The 22,985-nt window shown below is 42.1% G+C and overlaps 1 protein-coding gene across 1 annotated transcript in view; it reads left to right on the top strand.

Annotated features, from left to right (window-relative positions):
* The first annotated feature begins 9,243 nt into the window (after positions 1 to 9,243).
* The window catches only part of LOC149284280 (centlein-like), a 162,626-nt gene continuing 148,884 nt past the window's right edge, over positions 9,244 to 22,985 (top strand). Inside the window, exons 1-2 of the mRNA XM_089496969.1 lie at positions 9,244 to 9,330; positions 17,407 to 17,495. Coding sequence (XP_089353095.1) covers positions 9,244 to 9,330; positions 17,407 to 17,495 — 176 coding nt within the window. The remainder of the gene's footprint in view (positions 9,331 to 17,406; positions 17,496 to 22,985) is intronic.

Consider the following 22,985-nt stretch of genomic DNA (forward strand, 5'->3'; position numbering starts at 1 on the left):
AGGCCTCCTTCAAGCCATTCTTATCTAATAAAGGTTACTGAGATAGTGGTTGCTGTACAACTGGAAATCTGTCATCTGAAGACATCCATGATCCATTCTGTTTAGGTTTCAGAAAGTGGCAGAGCATGGAAGCAGCATTGGTTTGTGTGTTCAGTGACCTGAGAATGAGATAAGTGTTCAGTGTCAATACTTTGTGACCTCAAGGCAGCATTTGTTAAAGTAAATTGTGTTAAAGCAGAGGAAAGGCTATAGAGGATTATGTGACACTCTTCTCAGCTAGAATGTTCTTTGTTCTATTTCTCTCTGTGTAGGATACAAAAAAGTAAAAAATTATCCAGTGTGCAGTTTTTTTAATACTTAATCAATTTACAGCACATCTACAGTATATACTCAATGACTATTTTACAAATACAGTGGTTATATCCAAGGCTTTTGGGTCTATAAATAGTGCCTTTTACAACAATCACCAAGTTCTATTGCTACAAGTACACCAAAAGTATGTGGACACCAAAAACATAATGTCACGTGCGCCAACGCCAAATAAGCACTCACCCCAGACGTTCTTCAGCGCGGAATCACCTAACATTGAGTGAGTGGGCCTCCTGATGCACATCACAGCCACTGGGACTGCGCAACCTGCAGTGCTCAGGTGAGCACACAATGCTCGGAGCGTTCATGCTGGCCAGCAGCAACTTGCCTACCGGCAAAGTGACACATGGCATGGAAATGGAGTTGCTCCCTCTCTTTTTGCAGCTGTAACAGCTTCTACTATTCTGGGTAGGCTTTACATTTTTGCCAATTTATCCAGCAGAGCCCTTGTGAGGTCAGGCACTAATTTTTGACAAGAAAGCCTGGTTTACAATCTGCCTTCCAACTGATCGCCAAGGTGTTCCGTTGGGCTAAGATCAGGGGTCTGGGCAGGCAACTATGGTCCTCCACACCAAATCATGTTTTTTGGACCTTGTGTTATGCCACAAAGTTGGAAGCATACAATTGTCTGGAAGGCCTTGGTATGCTGTAGCATTGACATTACCCGCCTATAGAACTAAGGTCCTTAGCCCAACCTCTGAAAAACAGCCCCAGGCTACTATGTATTCTGATAGGTAGTGTTCACCTGGCAACCGCCAAACTCAGATTCCATCAAACTTCCAGATACTGTAAGAAAACATGTTTCCACTGGAGGGCAGGCAATTTTTAGGTGCTTCAGAAATTGTTGACTCCACTCTGTGACTGTGTATGGTCTACCACTTCGGGCTGTTACTTCTAGATGCTTTCACTTAACAATAATGGCACTTATAATGGACCAGGGCAGAAATTTCATGAACTGACTTGTGGCAAAGGTGGCATCCTAGTGCCATGTTTAAAGTAACTGACCTCTTCAGTATAACCAATAGTTGTCTATGGAGGTGGCTGGCTACTTGCTTGATTTTATACACCGGTTAGTAATGGATGTGGCTGAAACACCTAAACTCAATAATGAGCAGAAGTGTCCACCTACATTTGGTCATATAATGTATATGATTTCCCATGGTGTTCAGTGAATAGGTAACACTACAGATATAAAAACAAACAGTGGGGTATTTAAATATAGAGCACTTTTAATATAAATATTGCATTTGAGTCAAAGTCCCTTTTGCAGTGATGCATTATAATAGCTGGAGGTATGCGTGCTGATAAATTATTCAATAGTTCTGTAAACTTATGCTATCTATAGAGAGGTGAATGATGTATAGTGCAATATTGATGTATATGGTTGTTGGGACTTCCTGTACTATCAATTACCTCAGTAAATGCTTTCCATTTTATTACCTCATTCATTAAATCTATAGTAATAATTAGATTAAGCTTGTACTTATTTTTTACAGATGTTGTTCAGGATTAAGAATACCTTTTAGTCTTTTTCTACAAACTTTATTTAACATATGTAGACAAAATATGGGAAGTCTGAAAGTGAAAACAGACATTCCAGAGTTGGATAATAATACCTAGGAACTCAAGGGGTTTAACTCTGTTTCCCTGTATCTCTTCTGTCTCCAAGTAGGGGGGTGATGCTTGGCCATGCCCACTCACAGGCCATTTCCTGCCTACTCTTACCCACTCCCAATCAGTTAAAGGCTGTTTAGAGCTATCATGCCTCTACATAACTAGCGACTCCTTCACAAAGCTACTCCTATAAAAAAAGGAAAGAGTTTCTGCTAGCCTTCACTGGGAAGTTCCCAGGTATGGACATGGTTTGTCAGGGACCGTACAGTTATCCACGTGTACTATATTCCTAATACATGTAGCAGTCCACTTGCAGAAGCAGGAACACGATGTTACTTAAAAGAATTAACAGGAACCCAATATGCAGGGAAGGAATCCCCAAACCTAGCTGGAAGAGTAACCGAGGACAGCAATAGTAGCGAGGCAGAAAATGGTTAAACAGTCCAGGTCAGGGGCACCACAGAAGCAGCAAACGGTTAAACATCCACGGTCAGGGATACCAGAGAAGCAGCATAAACAGTTAAACATTCTGTGGTCAGGGACTCCAGAAAGGCAGCAAAATGGTTAAACAATCCAGGTCAACTCTTAGGTCCAGGTTTCTCTGGATGCCTTAGGTGAAAAGGTACGAATGAGGGCAGGAGCATGTACATCTTAAGCAAATTCCCAAGACCTGTTCGTGGCTTCATAACCTTTCCAATGGATAAAAACTGGGTGAATCTTGATTGAAGGGGAAAGGTGTAATTGGATTGCAAGAGGATTAATTATTTTTCTGATCGGGAAAGGACCTACGAAGCGTGGACCTAATTTCCTCGTGGGACAGGACAACTTGAGATGTTTGATGGACAGCCAGACTTTGTCTCCGATCTGATACGAAGGTGCAGGCGCTCGGTGTCGGCAAAGAACTTGCTCAGTAGTGACCGAACCTGAGAGCATGGTGGGTGATAACCATAATTAATAAAAAAACTGAGACATCTTGGTGGAACTATAAGTGTGATTATTATATGCGAATTCAGCCAACGGTAAAAACCGTACCCAAACGACCTGGAGGTACGTGGTAAAGCAGCATAAGTACTGTTCCAGGGTCTGATTGGTGCGTTCGGTCTGTACATTACTTAATTACTGTGAGTGAAAAACTGTGGAAAGGTTATGTTGGATGTGTAACTCCTGGCAGAAGGCCTTCCAAAAATGGGAGTTGAACTGAGTACATCGATCAGACATAATATTTTCTGGTAACCCATGGAGTCAGAATATTTCTCTGACCATCAAAAAAGCCATCTCAGTAGCTGATGGAAAACATTAATGTGAGTTTGAACTACCATAATGGCAGTGTGCCTTGGAGAGGGAGGCAAGTCTGTAATAAAATCCATAGAAATCTCTCTCTGTGGTTTAGGGGTCTTAGATTGGGCACAAATGGTACAGGATGATACATAATTAGATACTTCCTTACTTGGGTTAGGCCACCAGAAGGTACATTGAATCAGATCTTTGGTTTGTCTTATACCAAAGTGCCTGGCCATGGGAGAGTCACGATGGTTTTGAAGAACTTGAAGATGAAGCTCGGGAGGAATGTAAATCTTGTCCTGGTGGTAATACAATCCTTGTCGCGAGGCGAGCTTAAGTGGGGTCCGGCCCGTTAAGGAAAATCTCAAGGCTTCCCAAAAAGTGTTCAGGTTGGAGAATGGTGTTAGTCTCACACAGGAGTGTGGCAGCCTCTCTGCCAGTGCATTGGCTTTACAATTGCGTCAGCCGGGAAAGTAAGTAATATGTAATTGGAAGTGGGTAAAGAAAAATGCCCATCTGGCTGAAGATGTTTTGCCCAACATAAGTATTCTAGGTTCTTGTGATCTGTAAATACGGTGACGAGGTGAGCGTTTTCCTCAAGGAGGTGTCGCCAATCTTCTAAAGCCAATTTAATAGCCAGCAAATCTCGTTCTCCTACATTATAGTTTTGTTCTTTTGGCGTTAGGGTTCTTAAGAAGAAGGTGACTGGATGAAGAAGGTCATCTTTCTCCTGTCTCTGAGATAAGATAGAACCCGCTGCAGTATCAGACACGTCCAGCTCTAGAGTATAAGGCCTACTAGGATCCGGAGGTGCCAGAATGGGAGCAAAGATTAATTTCTTTTCTTGAGTGTTTCAAATGCTACTTGCGCTGCTTTGGACCATTGAAACATAGTATTTATTGGTGTGACAGCTGTAATTGGTTGAATGATTTACGATAAAAATTAGCAACTCCCACAAATCTATGTACCCCTTTGCAATCTGTAGGTGGGGGCCATTGAAGAATGGTCTGAATCTTTTGAGGGTCCATTTCAATACTATTTGGTGATAAAATAAATACAAGGAAATTAACGGACCTGGTCTCAAACACGCACTTCTCCAATCTTGCTTATAGACGATGGATAGTACTGTCCGTACGTGTTCTCTGTGGGAGGTTAGAGAGGGAGAATAAAGGAGGATGTTGTCCAAATAGACGACTGTAAAGACCCAGAGCGCCCAAAGATTGTGTTCAGGAGTTACGGTGCAGTAGCGGAGTTGGACAGGGCCTGATGCAGGGCAACAGCACTCTCCCGGTGGGCATCTAGGGTTGTGCAGCCACATACCAGCACCCTGACATAGCAGCTGATGTAGTCCAGAACAAAGCAGAACTTGGCACCATGGAGCAGGCATGAGACATAGCACCGGAATCATGTGCAGGATGCAGCAGGCTGGGAGTAGGGAAGCTAAGCAGAATACAGGAGAAACGTAGCAAGCAAGGGGGACAGAGCAAGGAACAGGGAGACCGGAGCAAGGAGCATAGGAAGACAGGACATACCTGGTACAGAACACAACTAAGGACAGGGAACAAGGCAAGGAACACAGGGGAAGGAGTGAGGAGCTGGAATCTTTGGACGCTTCTCCTTTAAGCAAGGATAGGACATCTTAACTGGGACATGGGGAGAGGAGAGAGGAACCGAAATCCTCAGATGATTCAGGGTAGGAGGGCAAAGGTACATAAGAGACAGACAAACATGAATACAGGAACTAGCCTAGGACTATGTGATAACAGTTGGAGATTCCGTCACATCATATGGCCATAGTATACTTAGCCCACCATTACGCCAAAGTAGTCTTATGAGGGTGGGTCCTAACACTATACCCTGCTTACTAAATCCAAACACAAAACCGAGAAGGACATACCTTTAGACTGCAGACTGAGACAAACATATCACATGGGTGGGGCACACCTTATAAAGGAAACAGGAGTTGAAGCAAAGAGCAGAACTAGAATCCAGGAATCAGGGGTTCAGGACAGAGCATACGGAAATCCAGGAATGGATTACAGCAAAACATGGGAACTGAGGCAAGGCAGGAAAAACAGAGATATGCAGCTCCGCAGCCTGGATGGACCCTGACACGGGCACTGCGAGCTCCTGCCAGACCGGCGCGATGGATAGGAGTCTGAGAGTAAGAGAGTGAGCGAGTCATAGAGTGAAAAGGTAAGGAAGTTAGCGTGGGAGTGAATAGGAATGTATGCATGTTAGAGTGAGTGCCTATGTGTAGGGGCGTGTGTTACCATTACCGTGCGTGTTAGCATAAGTGTGTAAATGTTATTGTCACACTAAGTATGTGTGCTTTAGCATGAGTATGTACATGTGCATGTTAGCATGAGTGTGTAAGTTTGTGTGTATGTGTGCCAGTGCATATTTTAGTTACTGTGGGTGGGGCAAGGGGCCAATGGGACCACGTGGCATTACCTGCCTCCTGGGCCAGAAGATGCCAGTCATCCTTGGGGACAGTCTAATGCCCATAACACCTCTTATAAACAGACCCCTCATGCATCACTGATCTGAGACAGTGCTATAGCCCACTGGAGGTGAGTATACTACACGCAGGGAGATGTGTTTGACTGAACACATCTTCTGCAGGACATTTGGCTGTGGGTGTTTAAAGGAGCAGATTAATCTGGGGGGGTCTGCATACATTAGCAAAATGGATCACATGAAAATGTAAAGTGCATTAAATTGCATATGATGGCTAGAGTGTACCTTTAAAGCTTTTAACATTCTGAAATGTAAAGAGATGACACATCAAGACGTGTACATAGAAAACTAGTGGTGGTCTCTGACATGTTATAGTTACTTCTGAAAATAACCATGACTTGATGTCCCTGGACCACTCAAAATGTTTTTTTCCCCACTATATTGTTACTCTGTTCTCTATTCTGTACTTTCAAATTCTTCAGAATTTAATAAAAAATACTTGTACATTGTGGTGAGATTGTTTTCCTGTAGTTATGATGCCCCTTGTCATTGCCTATGGCGCTTATCCATCCAGGAATAGTCTGCAACTCCACTTTATAAATCCCTGGAGCTTATCTGGCAGTTTTGTTTTGATGTGTACAATTTTATTGTTTTGCAAAAGGTATAACCCATTCCCTGATGTCATTTCAGGTCTATTTAGTTTGATTTATTGCTTGTATTGGTAACATTTTGTAATCCCAGGAAATTTATAGTAACCTACCCAATCATTTCATCTGTGTCATAGACAGCAACCTACATTCTCTTTTTAAGGGACCATACGTGACAAAGTCACAAAGGACTTGGTTGTTCACACATACAGAATGCTAAGCATCCTATATCCCTCTATTAATGGCGGCTTATAAAAGCTCCATCAAGTAGGTATATCACTTTTACCAAATTACACATGAATGAATAATATATTTATATATATATATATATATATATATAATGTACATTTCAGAGTTATACAAAATGGCCTTTTCAGGGAAGAAGTAATGGGTTAACAACTTACAGTTGTTCTGCAGCAATTTAAATACATGAAGCCTAGAAAGTTTATGCTAATAATTCCTACAGGTGTCCCAACTATTTTTGATTACTTACAAGCCCTCTGTCTGTAAAAATCCCATGATTTCTTTTTTCTATAACCGCTGCAACCACTTGTTTCAGTCACCTTGTACCTGTCCAAAATATTTTAGAAAGGGCCCTTCTGACTGGGAACTTTTTTAAACTGGCACGGGGAGACAGGAATGTATCGGGGTTACTTTACATCAGGGTGTGAGAGTAGCCGGACAGAAAGCTTCTGGAGTGGTAAGTGGGGTGGGGGTATGTAATGTATGTATGTATGCAAGCATGGATGTGTATGAGCATGAATGTGTACGTGTTTGTGTATGAATATAGATGTGTACACAAGGTGAGATGGAGTGTGTGTTAGAATGAATGTGTATGTGTGTATTAGTGAGTATGAGTAAGCATGTGTGTTTTGGGTGCGTTTACATATGTGTGCCAGAGTGTATGTTGGAAGGGGGGCAAATAAGGTACAGAAAAGTTGTTTTGGGGCAAAGGTGGCGCTCACAAGCTGTTTAGGGCAAAGGTCACCCTCTGGGACTTGTTGCTTGGTGAAGTTGGGGGGCCCCAGGTGCAATCTTGGCACCAGGGACCTGTGGGTTCTAGTTACACCCCTGCTATGAGGTAAGACTGCCTTCATGGTCCATTTTTACCTCCCAGGCTGACACTCTGGCCATACCTGGGAACTTCTTCACTCCCGCTACCAGTAGACGTCCCTTGTGGGATGTGGCTAGGACTGCCCACTGACATCAGCGGCCGGTCCCTTGACATCGGTGGGAGTACCCGCTGATGTCAGCGGGAAACACCTCATGTAACGGGATCTTGACCTGGAGAACCGGTGCTTCACCCGGCGATCTCCAGGGCAAACCCAGAGTTCCCAGGTATGACTTTGACTAATGAGAGTTTGTGAACTAACAGACTTCTTTATTGACATTACCATAACCAGCAGTGTGCATGTCGTTTTAAAAGGTAGTCACCAACATTTCACATGAATGACAACCTCCAGGTCTGCAGATAAAGATTTTTTTTTTTGTCAATGCTGAAAAGCATTAATGTATAGAGCAGCTTATTTAATTCTGAGGGAGACTGTTTTCTCGTGGCTGGGATACATGCTTCAGGAACTTACTGTTAATATAGAACCACACACATTGATCTATCGGGAATCAGGATATGGATCCCGCTTAAAAGAGAGCCAAACAGAATATCGAGCTCCACAGTGTAGCTGGAGCGCAGACCTGACCACTGTGTAGTTCAGAGGGAATTTCCGCGCTGCTTCCTGTATTCGTACCACGCGGGAAAGAGCGTTCACCCCTTACACCTCGCATATAACACCTCCGAATCCCCCACCAATAAAAGCACCACCTCATGTCCCCGGTATTTACAAAAAAGCCGTTCCCCGGAATCATTCCCGCTTATACTCAGCGCCAAAGTCAACAGAAATAACTGCCTGCCCCTCTCACTGCCGTAAAACGCCCTCTATCAGCGACGAGAGTCGCGCTGCTGCCCACTCCTATACTGTGGGTATCCGTGCTTTACGGCCGCTGGCTTTCCGCGTAGTTTGAATCGGATGTTTTGGAAATAAGGCGATCGCGGTAACATTTGGGATTAGTGTACATTAGATGTGTCACCGCGGGGACTGCGTGACCCACGAGCAGGTCTGTGTGTACGTACGTGTGCAAACGATCCATGGCTTTAATATTATGATGCACAATGTGTTTTAGTGTATTACATCCCAGGGAACCTGCGTTTGAGATACAGCCTTTGCGATCGGATGTATGCTTATGGCAAGCGAGAATTCTGCCACCTGCCTATCGAGATTGCTTTTTATTAGGTTATACCTTGTCTTCTAATATGTGCACTTATGATACATATGTGTTAATACATGTATACACAGGCATGATCATAGTGCGTGTTCTAAGAATATAAACCATTTTAGATTGACCCATTTTGCATTTATTTTTAACTTTTATATAAAGATTATGTAACATCATCTCAATCTGGAACGGATTCCAAATCAGATGAGCAGACCAGATCCAGTTGTCCTTCATATGTTCCAATCTAGTTTACCTGCTAGACCCGCATACATCGGTACACAGTTAGTGCTAAGATCTGCAATGGAACTAAACTGCTGTTCTGTCTATGTTATAAACTCGGTATCCGCTATAGAGAGACGTGTTTATGCGTTAACATGACCAAAGCCTGAGCTGCTGATACTGCTACAACTGTACTGCATCAGACCCAAACTGGGTTTAAGTCCTTAATGCGTATAGCAGGGGACAGATGGTATAGCTAGCTGTGTGACTCTGGTTCCTGCAATGTTTCTGTGTACAGTTAACGATTCTGATGTCTTTGGAATTTGTTCCCGGTAGGTTTTGATCTCCGGTGTACTTGCGTGAGTTTAGCTGTACTGGAAGGATGGCGTCGAAACAGAAGGATCAAGAACGCATTCTGCAGCTTGAGGATGAAGTTGCCGCTCTAAGTGAAGAGCTGTCCCAATGCCAGGTATTTCGACAGACCCGTTGCACAGTGCCGCGGCATATGATGGCGCTATATAAAAAAATAAATACCGTATTTGCTCCATTATAAGACAAGGTTTTTTCCAGAGCAAATGCTTATAATCGGGGCCATCTTATAATCAGACTTCAAATAGGTCTGACTATAAGACTAAGATCCAGATCCCCTGCAGTGCTGCAGGGGATCTGGATCCTCCTGTCTTATGCCCCCCCCCCCAAACTTACCGGTGCTTCTGATTCCCCGGTGTGTACCTGGGGTAGCGTGTAGACGTCTACGCGATTCGCATAGACAACTTCTGCTGCAGCCGGAAGGAGGTGCGGTTAGCAGCGGGGGTTGTCTGCGTCCATCACGCAGACCTTCCCCTGCTGTCAGAGATCAGAGTTCTGCGCACCAGAGCGGGGAATTCTCTCTGACAGTCGGGAGTGTATGCGCGATGGACGCAGACAACCCCCGCTGCTAACCACACCTCCTTCCGGCTGCAACGGAAGTTGCCTACGCGGATCATGTAGACGTCTACCTGCTGCCCAGACAACACACCGGGAGTCAGAAGCACATTTTTTTTTTGTTTTTCTTGGGGGGGGGTGTTAAATGGGGGGCATAAAGTATTTCTGTAGGCACAGTGGCATTTAGAGGGTTAAAAGGCATATCATGGGGCACAGTGGCATTTAGAGGGTTAAAAGGCATATCATGGGGCACAGTGGCATATAGGGGGTATAAGGCATTTCTGGGGCAGAGTGGCAAGCCTGGGGGCAGATGTGCATAACTGGGGGGGGGCAGGTTGGAAAATAAAAGGAAATAAAAACTAAATATTTTTCCTCAATCATAGCTTTTATAAAAAAAAAAAATAGTTTACATAGTTTACATGAATTAACATTTATATCGTCTTATATTTAGGCTTTTTCTTTTTTTCCTAAATTTATATTTAGACTTTGGGGGGTCGTCTTATAATCAGGTAATAATAAATACGGTAATAATTTCAGTTCTGTTACTAATCAGTACTGCACCAACTATTTAATAGGTAGTATTTTAGCTCTGCATAGCCAATAAATATAATTTAATCTGCATTTAACTATTAAGAAACCCTTATTTAATAGCACGCAGTCAAAACAAAAGTAAGTAGGCCTTATGCCACAGATTAAATGATGTGAATTTGCTATACTAGGGGTTTGCGGATGAGTTGAACCTTTCATGTAGTACGAAGGGTGAAGCTCAGCCAACGTTGCTTCAAAGACGTGCCTTGAAAGTCCTCTTACCCACTGAAGTATTCATAGGGCTGGCCCTTTTATAATGCCCAAATGCTAATGGTAAATTCAAGCAGTGCACTCATATTAAACCTGCAGAACATTAAAAATCATATGAAGATTGAACATCTAAAGTAACAGAAAATACTGCAGAAAGGATAGTAAAAAGGGCAAGGAGAACTAAAATGGTGAATAAGTGGAATAGGGCATCGAGGCATTACAGCAACACCGTCTAAGTGAAGAAAGTGATCGTAGATTACATGACGTGCCATTTGGTCGTCACGTGTCCGTTTTTGCGTGACGTGCCTGACCCGTTTAATGGACGTTAAGGGGTTAAAGCTGTAGCTGTTTGTTAAGGGGAAGAAACCTAGTGCTAGGATTGTAATTTGGACACTTGAAATGGCAAGAGTTTTCATCACAACAGCAGATTATCAAGAGACTTGTGTAGCTTGATGTGATCCAAGAGAGGAGGTCAATATAGGGCTGTGCATAAAGACGATCGGCAACGAGGGCAAACAAAACGGCTATAGATAGAAAAGGTGTAAACAGGCTGATGTTCACCAACAGTGTGACAAGCAGATGAGAAGCCCACCGAGCAGCAGCAGCAGCATCAATACCAGACTGCAAAAGTTAACATTATAGTAGGTGATGCTACATAGTTATTGTCCTAACTTCCCTGCAGATGAAAGTGTTTCAGTGGAAAAATCTGCGTGATTCCTGTGCATCAGCTTCCTTACATGTTTGGCTGGCTCCTTATTTTGGCAATATATATTAATAATGTCTGCAATACAGTGCATGACACTTTTTGGTGGAGCAAAATGACCATGAAGGACAATTTCTTTCCTCCCTAAAACTGACGAGTAAACTCTAATGAAAATTTACACGAAGGTGTCTGTGATCTCAATCTTCCAAACTTCCTTTAAACTAGAAGAGTCTGAATAACAATCTAGTCTCGGCGGTACGGCTTTGTGTCTAAGCGGCCCTCTTTTGTCAGATTCCATTCCAGAGAAACTCCATCTTTAGATGCATCCATTATTAATGGGGACAACCCAAAGGGAAATTCTTTAAATGGAAATGATGAAAGAAAATGTTCTCTCATATATTATAATTTAATATGATGATGTGCTCGCTGGAAGAACTTCTGGTAGCAAGTCACATTATTTTATTTGTCTAATAGAACAGCTTTAAGCCATGGAAAATGTTGTATTCGTTTCTATGTGAGTATTCTCAGTGTAGGGGAGTCAAATAAAAGGAATGTCATTATGAATATACAGGTTGAATATCCCTTATCTGAAATGCTTGAGACCGAAAGTATTTTGGATAAGGGATAAATTGGGACAACATGTCTTCTCACAGAAGTGTGTGTGTGTGTGTGTGTGTGATATATATATATATATATATATATATATATATATATATATATATATATATATATATATATATATATATATATATATATATATATATATATATATGACTGGCAGAGCTCTGGGGCCGCCGGGAGAAGCCTGAACATTGGAGGGGACAGCAAGGAGAAGCAGAAAAGGAGGTGAGGCAGGGAAAGGTTCTACTGACTACAGGAGAAGTCAGACACCTCTTTCCTGCCCCCCCCTTCAGTTGTAAGCATCCTTTATCTGAACTTCCCTTATCTGAAACAAATATTTCTGATATGGGATTTTCACATAAGGGATACTGTAGTAAACTAAAATGCCAAATGGTGGGCTGCTATTGGGTTTTTTTTTGTTTTTTTTAAATGCTAAAACTTTATTGTATTGGAAAATGCTGGTTTAAAGTGTGTCTTCCTAAATTGTAAAATGTTGGAGCATGCATTTTCAGCCATCCAAAAATTAGTATTTGACATACCAACCTTAGACCATGTTGGTTCTTCATAGGAATTTGAAAGTAGGGTTTTTCTTATGTCACATGTGGCAGAATTTATTAGAATTCTGTGTAATGTATAAGCTGGTTTGTATTTTGTAGGGTAAAATAATTCATAGCCTGCTTAAAGGGGAAGTCCACTGGAAAAACAAATTATTTCTTTCAGCATTAAGCGCTGTATACAGTAGTTAAGCATATTGTTCCAATAAGTTTCTGTGATATTTTAAACAACATTCCCTGCTTAAACACTACACTAAGTTTTATGGCATTGCAACGCTTTGCTCCATAGACAGTCACTAGTCGGTGTCAGTGATTAGGTCATTAGGATTGAGTCATTCTCTTGTTTACCACAAAGTAAATAAAATGGCATGTTTTCCCCAATAAAGGCTTTAGTAGTTAAGCAAAACAGATTTGTAGTCTGTTGTTGATCACAAAGCATACACTCAGAAGATAGACTTAAAACATTTAACCCCTTCAGTCACAGGGGTTTTGATAACAAATATCCTAGAGCTTTTTTGTCTTTTTTTTTTCCAACCCTATATGGGTTTACATCCGTAGGGGACAGAAGTGGTTAAACCCTTAAATGTTGCTTTTTTTTCTCAATGATAACTCCTTTCACATTATTATTAGTTATTGTTTTGTATAGTGAAATCATTTTCCATTGCGCTGTACAATGGGTAGGCAGGACATAACAAGTTGTATACAACTTCACAATTTGACTTTCAGAAACACATGACAGCAATCATGGATTGAACAGTTCCTGTTAAAATTGAAATGGGTAAATTTTTGACATAATTAAGGAATTTCCTCTTATAATTGGAATACAATATAACATTTAAATTTATTTTGTAATTTAATATTACTGTTATGTCATATATATATATATATATATATATATATATATATATATAAACATGTATTTAGATTTTGATATTACATAATTATGATATATTATAAAATAATGTTATAATAATTGGAATATATTTTGCATTCAGCAGTTCTAATGAAAACGCTTCCATATTTAGCTATCAAAGTGTTAAAATATAGTACAACTACTTAGGGCTTTATTCCTCTCAGTGGTGGTAAGATGTTATTGGTAACAGAGTGGCAAGTCCATAGAGCCAAACATCATGTCACCCGTTAAATAAAATATAAAGGAGTAACTTTTGGCATCAGTGTGTATTTAACATATTCAGACATTGAATGTTGTGTCATTTGGTCAGCGGTCTAACTTTTTACGCTAATATGCAGACAGATTTCAAGCATGCAGGCCTTGTTTTCTGATCAGCAGGCGTGAAACAAGTGTGCTTGACGATCTTTAGGTACTCTCTACTGATTCCTTGCTGGCCTGGACAGCTGGAAACCGTGCTTTCTGTGCCAATTTCAGGCGGGATGTGTGCAGTTTTCTTTCAAAAGATGTTGTTTGGCTCTCGTAACCATTCAGGGAGCAATTTTAGCGTCTCTATTAATTGTGCCAAGATGTTTGAAAAGCTGTTTAATAATTAAGCAAAATAAAGACTTGCAAATCAGAAACACTAAAGATGCCCGTTCACAGCCAGAACAATGTGTTAACTTGTTAAGTGGGTAAAATAAAGGTATTTCATGTTATGTTTCATTTAAAATACATTTCAAGCAAAGAGGTGGTTCAATGTATATAAAACCACTCTAAAAACTTGTCTTTTTAGAAGAAGACTCTTCTAACATTATGAAATCGGTGGATGGAAACGAAACCAATGTGAAAGCCTTTTGTCTATCATAAATATTATCTTACAAAGTACACTTAAAACAAAATAAATTGTGATGTCTGAATTATGTAATGCGGAAATTGGAGTCCACATTAGCACCCGTACCTAGGATGATATATGTTTTTGTCAAGCATGCAATTCAGGGCAGGATTCTATGGGGTGAATTCTCTAGAGTTGGAATTCCCAACTCCTTGCTGTATGGAGAGCAAAAGCAAGTGAGCTTTTCCTACAAGAAGCTCTGAGATGGCCATGCATAATAATAAACTAGTGAGGTGACTCCTAGCAAGGTCTTGCAGGTTAGAACCACTTAGAAGGCCTGGTGGCCACGTGTCATTAGGGATTGCGGCAGATTCCTGATGCCTACTGTCACGGTCAGGACTACTTGCCAAGCCGTGACTGTGTGGAGGGCGTGGGCATGAAGGGGTTAATAGCACCAGGCCTCTGGATTTACTAACTTCACCCCTTAACAAGGCATCAGTTACACCAAATGAACCCCCAAATCCTGCTTGTATCCCACCAGGTAGTCTGCCACCACTCACGATTTTGATACCGGATTCGTGAGAAATCTGAATTAGAACCTTTGTCTCTATATATATATATCAACCCACCCCGGGCAAACAACATATATATATATATATCCTGTAGAACTTAATAACAATATGGTAATGTGTTATCCTCTCTTAGGGTTTGTGGATATCAATACTAGAGCCCAAAGACAGACTTAGATTTTGAATATTTTAATAACAAAAAGACAAAGATTACACAGTGCCAGAATTACAAAAAACAAGATATACAAAATAAAAATAAAACAGCAAACAGTTCTTAAAAACAATGGGACTTAAACACAGGACCCTCAGTCACGAGTTTCTCCAATAAGCAGGCCTGTGGGAACTCCTTAAGTCCAGATGGTTTCTTATGATGTTGTTCCAATCAGAGTATATCATGGAGTTCTTCTTTGAGGTTGTTGCATTGTCCCTAAATCAGACTCTTTTGCAAGAAAACGCCCCTCTGACCACATGTCCAATTATATGACACCTTTTCCAAGAATTGGTTCCCATCTTTGATGTGCCAATAAGTTATGGTGGGGTAAAGGTGATGGAAACCCCTCCAATTAAGCTAGGAATGGAATTCCAATAACTCAGGGTCCTTATCTGTGAGGCCATGAATCACCACAGGGGTCCTTTGGGAAGATGACACCTCTCGCCAGAACAGATACAGAGGGCATGCACAAAGAAACACATTTAAATCAACCTCAGATTAACTCATTGAATGCTTAAACAAAGAAACTAACCACCTCTGCTTGGTTACCCTTCCATGCATCCACTACATTATATGAGTTAATCATGACGCCTACCCCAACATGAAAATGTATCCGCATCCTGCTTTTAAGGAAACTTATAAAAATAGTCTAACACCTTTTGAAATTATATAATTTGACACTGGTTTCCTTATTTCTACATGCATTAATAGCCTTGTTGACACCTAACCTTGATGACATATGCATGTTGACCTGCCCATAAATACATTTTGATGAGCAGTGGGACATTTTGCCCACGCTTACTGAATGGTAAGACGTATGCTGCTGCCGTTTTGATATCACTCCTCATTGCCTGGATGTGTAACATGAGGGGCATTCTGTGTGCACAATGAACTCAAAAGCTAGAGAAAGCCTGGTATATGTAACCGCTGTAAAACCAGGAATTATCAATACCTGTCATGCATGTAATGAAATCCTAAGACCTCAAAACTCTTTGGCTGCCTGAAGACCACCGCAAGCTTTTCCCTGTGTCAAGAGTGGTCTATAGGGTGGTTGTCCAAGAGATGGGTCATTTATCTCTCTTTTTTTCAGTTTGGGAAAAAGTATACACAGAGGCTCTCATTCACATTTATGCATCTGGTATTTATTTTGTAACAATTCAAGGGAAACTGCTTCCTAACAACTGAACTAAATCCTCTAAAAGTTCAGATGAAATAATAAAAGTATAAAACCATGAAAATAGGGAAATGTCCAAATCTACATAGAGGTGTTGATCTGGGCACCCTGCTGATGTTAGCATTTTCATAACTGAATACAGTTTTAGGGACTTCATTGTGTTTACCGTTGAATGTACATGATGTTTTATTAATGCAAAAAAATTAGAAACACACCCATGCCTCAGAGGAACATTGGAGCTTTGGCTTGTTAATTATATTCCCCTACCCTTCTGCATGTTGTCTCAAACACACATGGTGCTTTACACTTCCTAGGTCTTTAATGTTCGTGCCACACACACAGGAACCGTGCCCTTGACCCTGGCCCTAGGATTATGTCATCTTGAAGGTTGCTGTTCCGCCTGCTGAACTCAACATTTCTGTAAATAAATTCAGCAGTAAAAACTTTGTTCCTGCTACCTATATTTAACACTTTCATCATGATTTTGGCTCATTCATAATTTTTCCTGAGAACACTTAATTGTCATATAACAAAAGAGCAGGCACTGAGAGGTCTCCTAAGCTCAAACTGTGCTGCTGAAATGCTTGGGTGGTATTACTGCTTAAGAGATGTTGGTATTAGAGTAGAAGATTTTTTTATTTTTTTTTTAATTTCTTAAAATTTTCACCATATTTTATAATTTTGTTGTAAATTAAATGATCAAAATAGTAGTTTCTTGTACTAAAAAAAACAAACTATGTATAAATTGTGTGGGTACACTAAATGGGAGAAGAAAATTACAGCTAAACAGAAGCACTGCAAAAGTGTTAAAACAGCCATTGTTACGAAGGGTACAAAAGTAAAAAACAGCTCTGTCCTTAAGGGGTTAAGCCATAAGAGGAATGAAAAATGACAGACCTGCTAAAGTGTAGTTACTTAGCATATTATAGAGCGTAATGTGTTTGGTTAAGTTGAGCGTTGCTTTCTTTCTCTTCAAATGTGAAGATTCACAATATTTGTGTAGGGACAACATTTGATCAAAACTATTCACAATTATGATAAAGCTATTAGTAGAAATGTATAAAATATCTCTATTTGCACACACTTTTTTCTTTAATTTTCAGATACCAATGCATTGAAATAAAACAGAACATAATTCTTGGCGTTACATGTCGGTTTATTTTCTATGTATACGCATGATAATTTAAGCATTGGAACTAAATAGTGAATTGTTTTCATTTTTTTTAAGCAAATTGATTTTCATGAGTTATAATTTTTTTATTTTTAGGCAGACAAGGAGTTTGTGTGGTCATTGTGGAAGCGTCTTCAAGTGGCAAATCCAGACCTGACGCAAGCAATTTCCTTAGTTGTGGATAGGTAAGACAAAGCCTTTAACAGGACATCTTGTTGTCGGTGGTTATATTAAATATTTTGCTGATTGGTACATTCATTTTGGCTATTCTGAATTAGTTTTTCACGACCTTTCATTAAGTGTGCCACATAGATGTTAAGCAAATGCTTTACTTGGCTAATCCTGGTGAAAAGCATTATAGCCAGGCACTGTGTCTTTGTGGCGACAAGAACTCTCTTCCTGGCGCCTAGGGTTTTGCACTGTACTTTGCGTAACTGAGGCCTAGAATTGCCGGGTGGTCCACTGCCCACTACAGCCAACGCTTCCCTGAGATACCCTGCATACCGCTGGGAGACGGCATTGTTTCCCTACGCTCAGATGCAAGCAGCGAGTGAGAACTGCGAGAGAGCAGGCAGCAGAAGAGCTATCCTGAGCCTGTGTGTGCATGCTAGTAACCAAAAAATAATCTACATTTTTTTGGCTGGCTTCTAGTTCTAAACCAAATGTGTCAACCCTTTATCATAGCAATCAATGGGGTGATCTATAAACCCACATCGTTGTTTGTAAGCATACATTAAACTCTTTGCTGCTAAAACTTTTTTTTTGGTAACACAATGGCCCTTTACATGGACAAAACACATCCAATAATATTAGCCTATTGTACTTGGAAATGAAACGGCAATGAAGATTTACTTGCCAAGTACAGTTTTGTTTTCCCCACAAGTTACCTGTTTTACATATTCTAGTCCACAGAACAAGGTGAATACCCATGCATTGTCTTCCTCTGTACCATTACATTGAATATTCAGAAATAAACAGCAGAAAAAAAAGAAATGTCTTTACTGTGCAAATGAGTAAATGCCTCTGGGAGAAGTGAAAACCTCTGGGTATTTCTAGCAAGCCATTGTAACAATCTATAAAGTACTTTCCAACTACTTGAAATACTATTGATCTATGTATTATGCAAACAGGGTCACTTGTTTCCTTTGTTGCTGAGCAATTCTTTCATAAAACAGGTAATAGGAAGAGCTTGTCTAAATCCATCCGGACTGATCTCCGACACAGGAGATTTCCAGATGAAGAAATATCAGCTCAGCCCCATTCATTTCATATCCTGCGCTATTAAAGATGTGACGGCGAGATGTTTACAACCATTTAAAGTAGTGCATATATTCTAGAATTGCCTGTGAGCAGATGGTGAAGGCCAAATTGTGAGGTTGTATTAGGTGGTCGCCTTGCATTTTTTTTGTAATGTTTAACCTGTATTTTAAGTTGTTGATCAGGCTTGATGATATCCAGGCATCAGTTCACAATGAGAACATGGAATCACATACTGGTACCTAGGGTTTCACCAAGAGGACACACAAAATGGCTCTATATATATAATCAATTTGTGTGTCCAACAACCAACTATACAGAGAGACATCTTTTCTTTACTGTGTGATGCCGGGAGGCAGTAGCTCAACAGAGATCACTTGACATAGTAGTGTAGTAGCTTCTGGCTCCTGGGTATGCGACGGTTTTGTTGAACCCTGCTGTAGATACTTAGTCTGCTAGAGGAGACCGAGTAGATACAGTAGCCTACTAAGGGAAAAACAAAAGAGAATCTAACTCTTGTAAACTTTCTGATGTTTCTATTAACGGTATCCAGTATTTACTTTTCCCAATATGTCCTTAACCCCTTCAATCCCCTATAGACGTACCGGGACGTCCAAAAAACGCCCACTAAGAAACCCCTATGGAGGTGCCGGTACGTCTACCCCTTCGTGCAGCGTCAGGGACACATCCCTGGACTCCCCCCTGGCAGCAGAAGCCAGCATCGCTGGCTTTCTGCTGCCCGATCTCTTGTAACAGCTTCTGGCGCGAAGCCGGAAAACTGTTACAGATAGAAATGCCCGAACGCGCGATCGACACGGGAGGACAGGGTATCCCTGCAGGGTCTGTCTAGACCCTGCTGGGCTACCCGATCACTCCGATGAGGGAGCTGTAACAGTTACCGGCACGAATGCCGGTAAACTATTACAGATACATTCCCTCTAGTGTGTCATTAGCCTTGGGGGACTGCCCCACATCCGGGGCAGTCCCCCAGTGACACACATCCGGCAGTAATGTCACATGATCGCTGTGATGACCAATCACAGCGATCGTGTGAGCGTTACTGCAGATCCTCTTCCTCTCTCCGCCATTATTGTGATCGGAGAGGGAGAGATCATCTTGCAGAGCTGCAGTGTTTAGTGCAAAACCACATCATATATAAACCCCCAAATACCTGTCTTACCAAAAAAAAAATTGGCTTTAGTTTGGTGGGTGGTTAGAGGGAATTGGGGATAGTGTAGTGTTTTAGAAATTGGGTAGGTAGGTGTCGTGTACAATGGTGCAACGTGTCTTCTGCGCTGAGGAGGCTTATGACTTCCTCACTCAGTCTGATGACTGCGTCAGACACCGATGCCACTCTGAGTGCATCAGATATTGAGCCAATATCTGATGAATCTAGCTGTGCGTCAGATAATGACGAGTCAGAGGAAGAAGATGATGGCCAGGGTCCATCTGCTAAAGCCAGGCGTGGAGAGCCTGACTCTAAATATAATTGGGTGCCCCCATATATGATAGACCCAGTAATCCCTGCTTTTACTGGGACTCCTGGCATCAGATGTGACATTGATGCTAGTGAGCCAAATTTTCAATTTAATGTTTGCCCCCGAGTTTTTTGAGCTGCTAGCAGCTCAAACAAACATCTATGCCCAGTGTCAGGCAGCTGACCAAGAAGACAGAAGCCAGACCTGGTACCCCACTGACTCCCATGAAATTAGAAAATTTTGGGCCCTGACCCTTATGATGGGCATTGTGAAAAAGCCCACTATACGATCATATTGGAGCACAGATCCCATAATATCCACCCCTGCTTTTTCCCAAATAATGCCCCGGAACAGGTACTTTGGGCTCCTAAAATTTTTACATTTTAGCGACAATTCCCAATGCCCCCCTAGAGAGCACTCCCAATTTGACCGTTTATATAAATTGAGGCCGATTATTAATAATTTTTCAAGTAAATTCCCTGAAATTTATACCCCCGATAAAAATGTGGCTATAGACGAGTCCCTGGTCCTATTCAAGGGTAGACTGAACTTCAAACAGTATATCCCGTCCAAGCGCTCGAGATACGGTGTAAAGTTATATAAACTTTGCGAGTGGGACGGGATATACTGTTTCCTTCAGAATCTACGAAGGGAAGGACAGTCACCTTGATCCCCCTGGCTGCCCACGATCTGTGGGTACTAGTGGGAAGATAGTGTGGGACCTGCTGTCCCCCTATTTGAATAAGGGATACCACCTCTGGGTGGATAACTTTTATACTAGCCCAGATTTGTTTCATTTTTTATTTTTACAGCAGACACGGCATGTGGCACTGTTAGGCCAACCCGCAAGGGTTATCCTAAAATTCTTACGTACCCAAAGCAGAAGCGCGGCACTACCAGTGCTCTGCGCAGTCAGGAGCTGTTGGCCCTCAGGTACACTGACAGGAAGGATGTGTATATCCTCTCCACTATACACAACGAGAAGGTGGTAACTGTCACTGTACGTGGGGAAGGTGATGCTCAGGGGCTCAAGCCTCAGTGCATCACCGATTAAAACAAGAACATGGGGGGTGTAGATCTTTCTGACCAGTGTCTGCAGCCGTACCTGGTGCTGCGTAAGACCAAGACCTGGTACAAAAAGGTGGCCATTTACCTCACCCAGGTTGCCATGTACAACACATATGTGTTGTACAAGAAATGTACCACTGGGAAGATCTACACCTACCTAGAGTTCCAGCTCAAAATCCTGAGGGATATCCTCTTTGAGCAGCCAATCCCTCATGTGCAGGATGAGAATGTCCTGCGTCTTACCGGCAGGCATTTTCCTTCTGCAACTGATGCCAAACAGAAGCCTCAGAAAAGATGCAGAGTCTGTTACAAAAAGGGTATTAGGAAGGACTCCAGGTACCACTGCCCTTCCTGTCCTCCTTTGCCAGGACTCTGCATCGATGAGTGCTTCATGATCTACCACACCAAGGTAGATTATTAAATTTCCGTTAAGCCCCATGCCTGCCTGCCGCTGGACTTAAGCCCCATGCCTGCCTGCCGGCCAGCCAGCCTGCCTTAAGCCCCCTGCCGCCTGCCTGCCACCGGCCTTAAGTACCCTGCCTGCCGCCGGACTGCCAGCCTGCCTGCCTGCCAGCCTTAAGCCCTCTGCCGGCCTTAAGCCCCCCCCCCCCACCAGCCTTAAGCCCCCTCGACTGACCGCCACCAGACTTGTGTTCTCTGGCCAGATGCGCGAGATGCGGCTCCCGGCAACTTGCGGCTCCCCTAACAATCCGGTGGTGGGTGCCTGATGACCCTGGCGAACCGGGGCAGAGGGGGCACACCACCGGGAAAACCCGGCCAGGCAGACCGAGATCGATGGAGCGAGTGTCGGATGCGGCTCCCAGGCAGACCACCAGCAGCAGAGCCCCTTACAAAATGGGAATTAACCCCTAAATGCCGCGATTGTGGCATTGAAGGGGTTAACGCTGCCCTGTCGCTCTCATGGAGCGATCAGGCAGCAGGGAGATGTTGTGTCAAGTCCCCACACTTGTGTGGGGACCCAATCAACACTGAACCCCCTTTCCTGAAGCTGCCTGTGGTAGCTGAAAACGCTATTGCAGGTTTTCCTGCAATCGCGGTTTCAGCCTACAGGATCACTCCGTGGGAGTGATCACAGGCTGGGGGGCAGGCTCTGAGTGGCTGTGCTGTCTGCCCAGACTCCTGGGCAGACAGCAGCAGCAGCGCCCCCGCGTGGTGACGCGGGGGCATTTGTTTGTGGATGTAAGAGACTGACAAACTCCTAGGCGCCAGGACAAAATTCTGAGTCGACCTGGCGCCTGGGATTTGTCGAGCCCTGCCTTATAGTATGTTGCCTTTATGTGCTGGGAAAATATGGAAAATCTATATAAATTAGGTATTTCTGAAATCAGGACACCTAAATTGATAAATCTGGATGGAATTTTCTGTCTCTTTACCTAATTTTGTGAGGATTCAGAGGGAAAATAAAAAAAAAAACTTAGATGTTTTTTTCTAATTTTTGCTAGTTTTTACTAAATTTCTAATTCTAAATTTTCAGCTAATCATCCAACTATGGTATCAAAAGAAAGCTCTGTCTCTCCTTGAAAAAACTATTTATAGTTTATATGGGTGCACTATTCACAGGAAAAGAGAATCATCTCTGAACCGACATAGCGCAAAAATTGCAAAATTGCTCCGGGCTTTGAGGTACCAAAAACCCCTGGGATTAAAGGGGTTATAGATGCTGTTCCACTTAATTGGTTCAATTGTATATGTTTATAATTGTTGCATACTACAATCGTACCCTCCCTAGTACTTCTGAATGCCTAAACCCGTGTCACATTTTGCCTCATTCATAATTTTTTATTGTCATGTGACACAAAAGCAGGCACTGACTTCTTGCCCTAGAAAACAGCTTATATGTGTTGGTGTTAT

This window comes from Sceloporus occidentalis, unplaced genomic scaffold (genome assembly GCF_023333645.1).
Source record: "Sceloporus occidentalis isolate IW3139 unplaced genomic scaffold, rSceOcc1.0.p SCAF_96, whole genome shotgun sequence".
Lineage (NCBI taxonomy): Eukaryota > Metazoa > Chordata > Lepidosauria > Squamata > Phrynosomatidae > Sceloporus > Sceloporus occidentalis.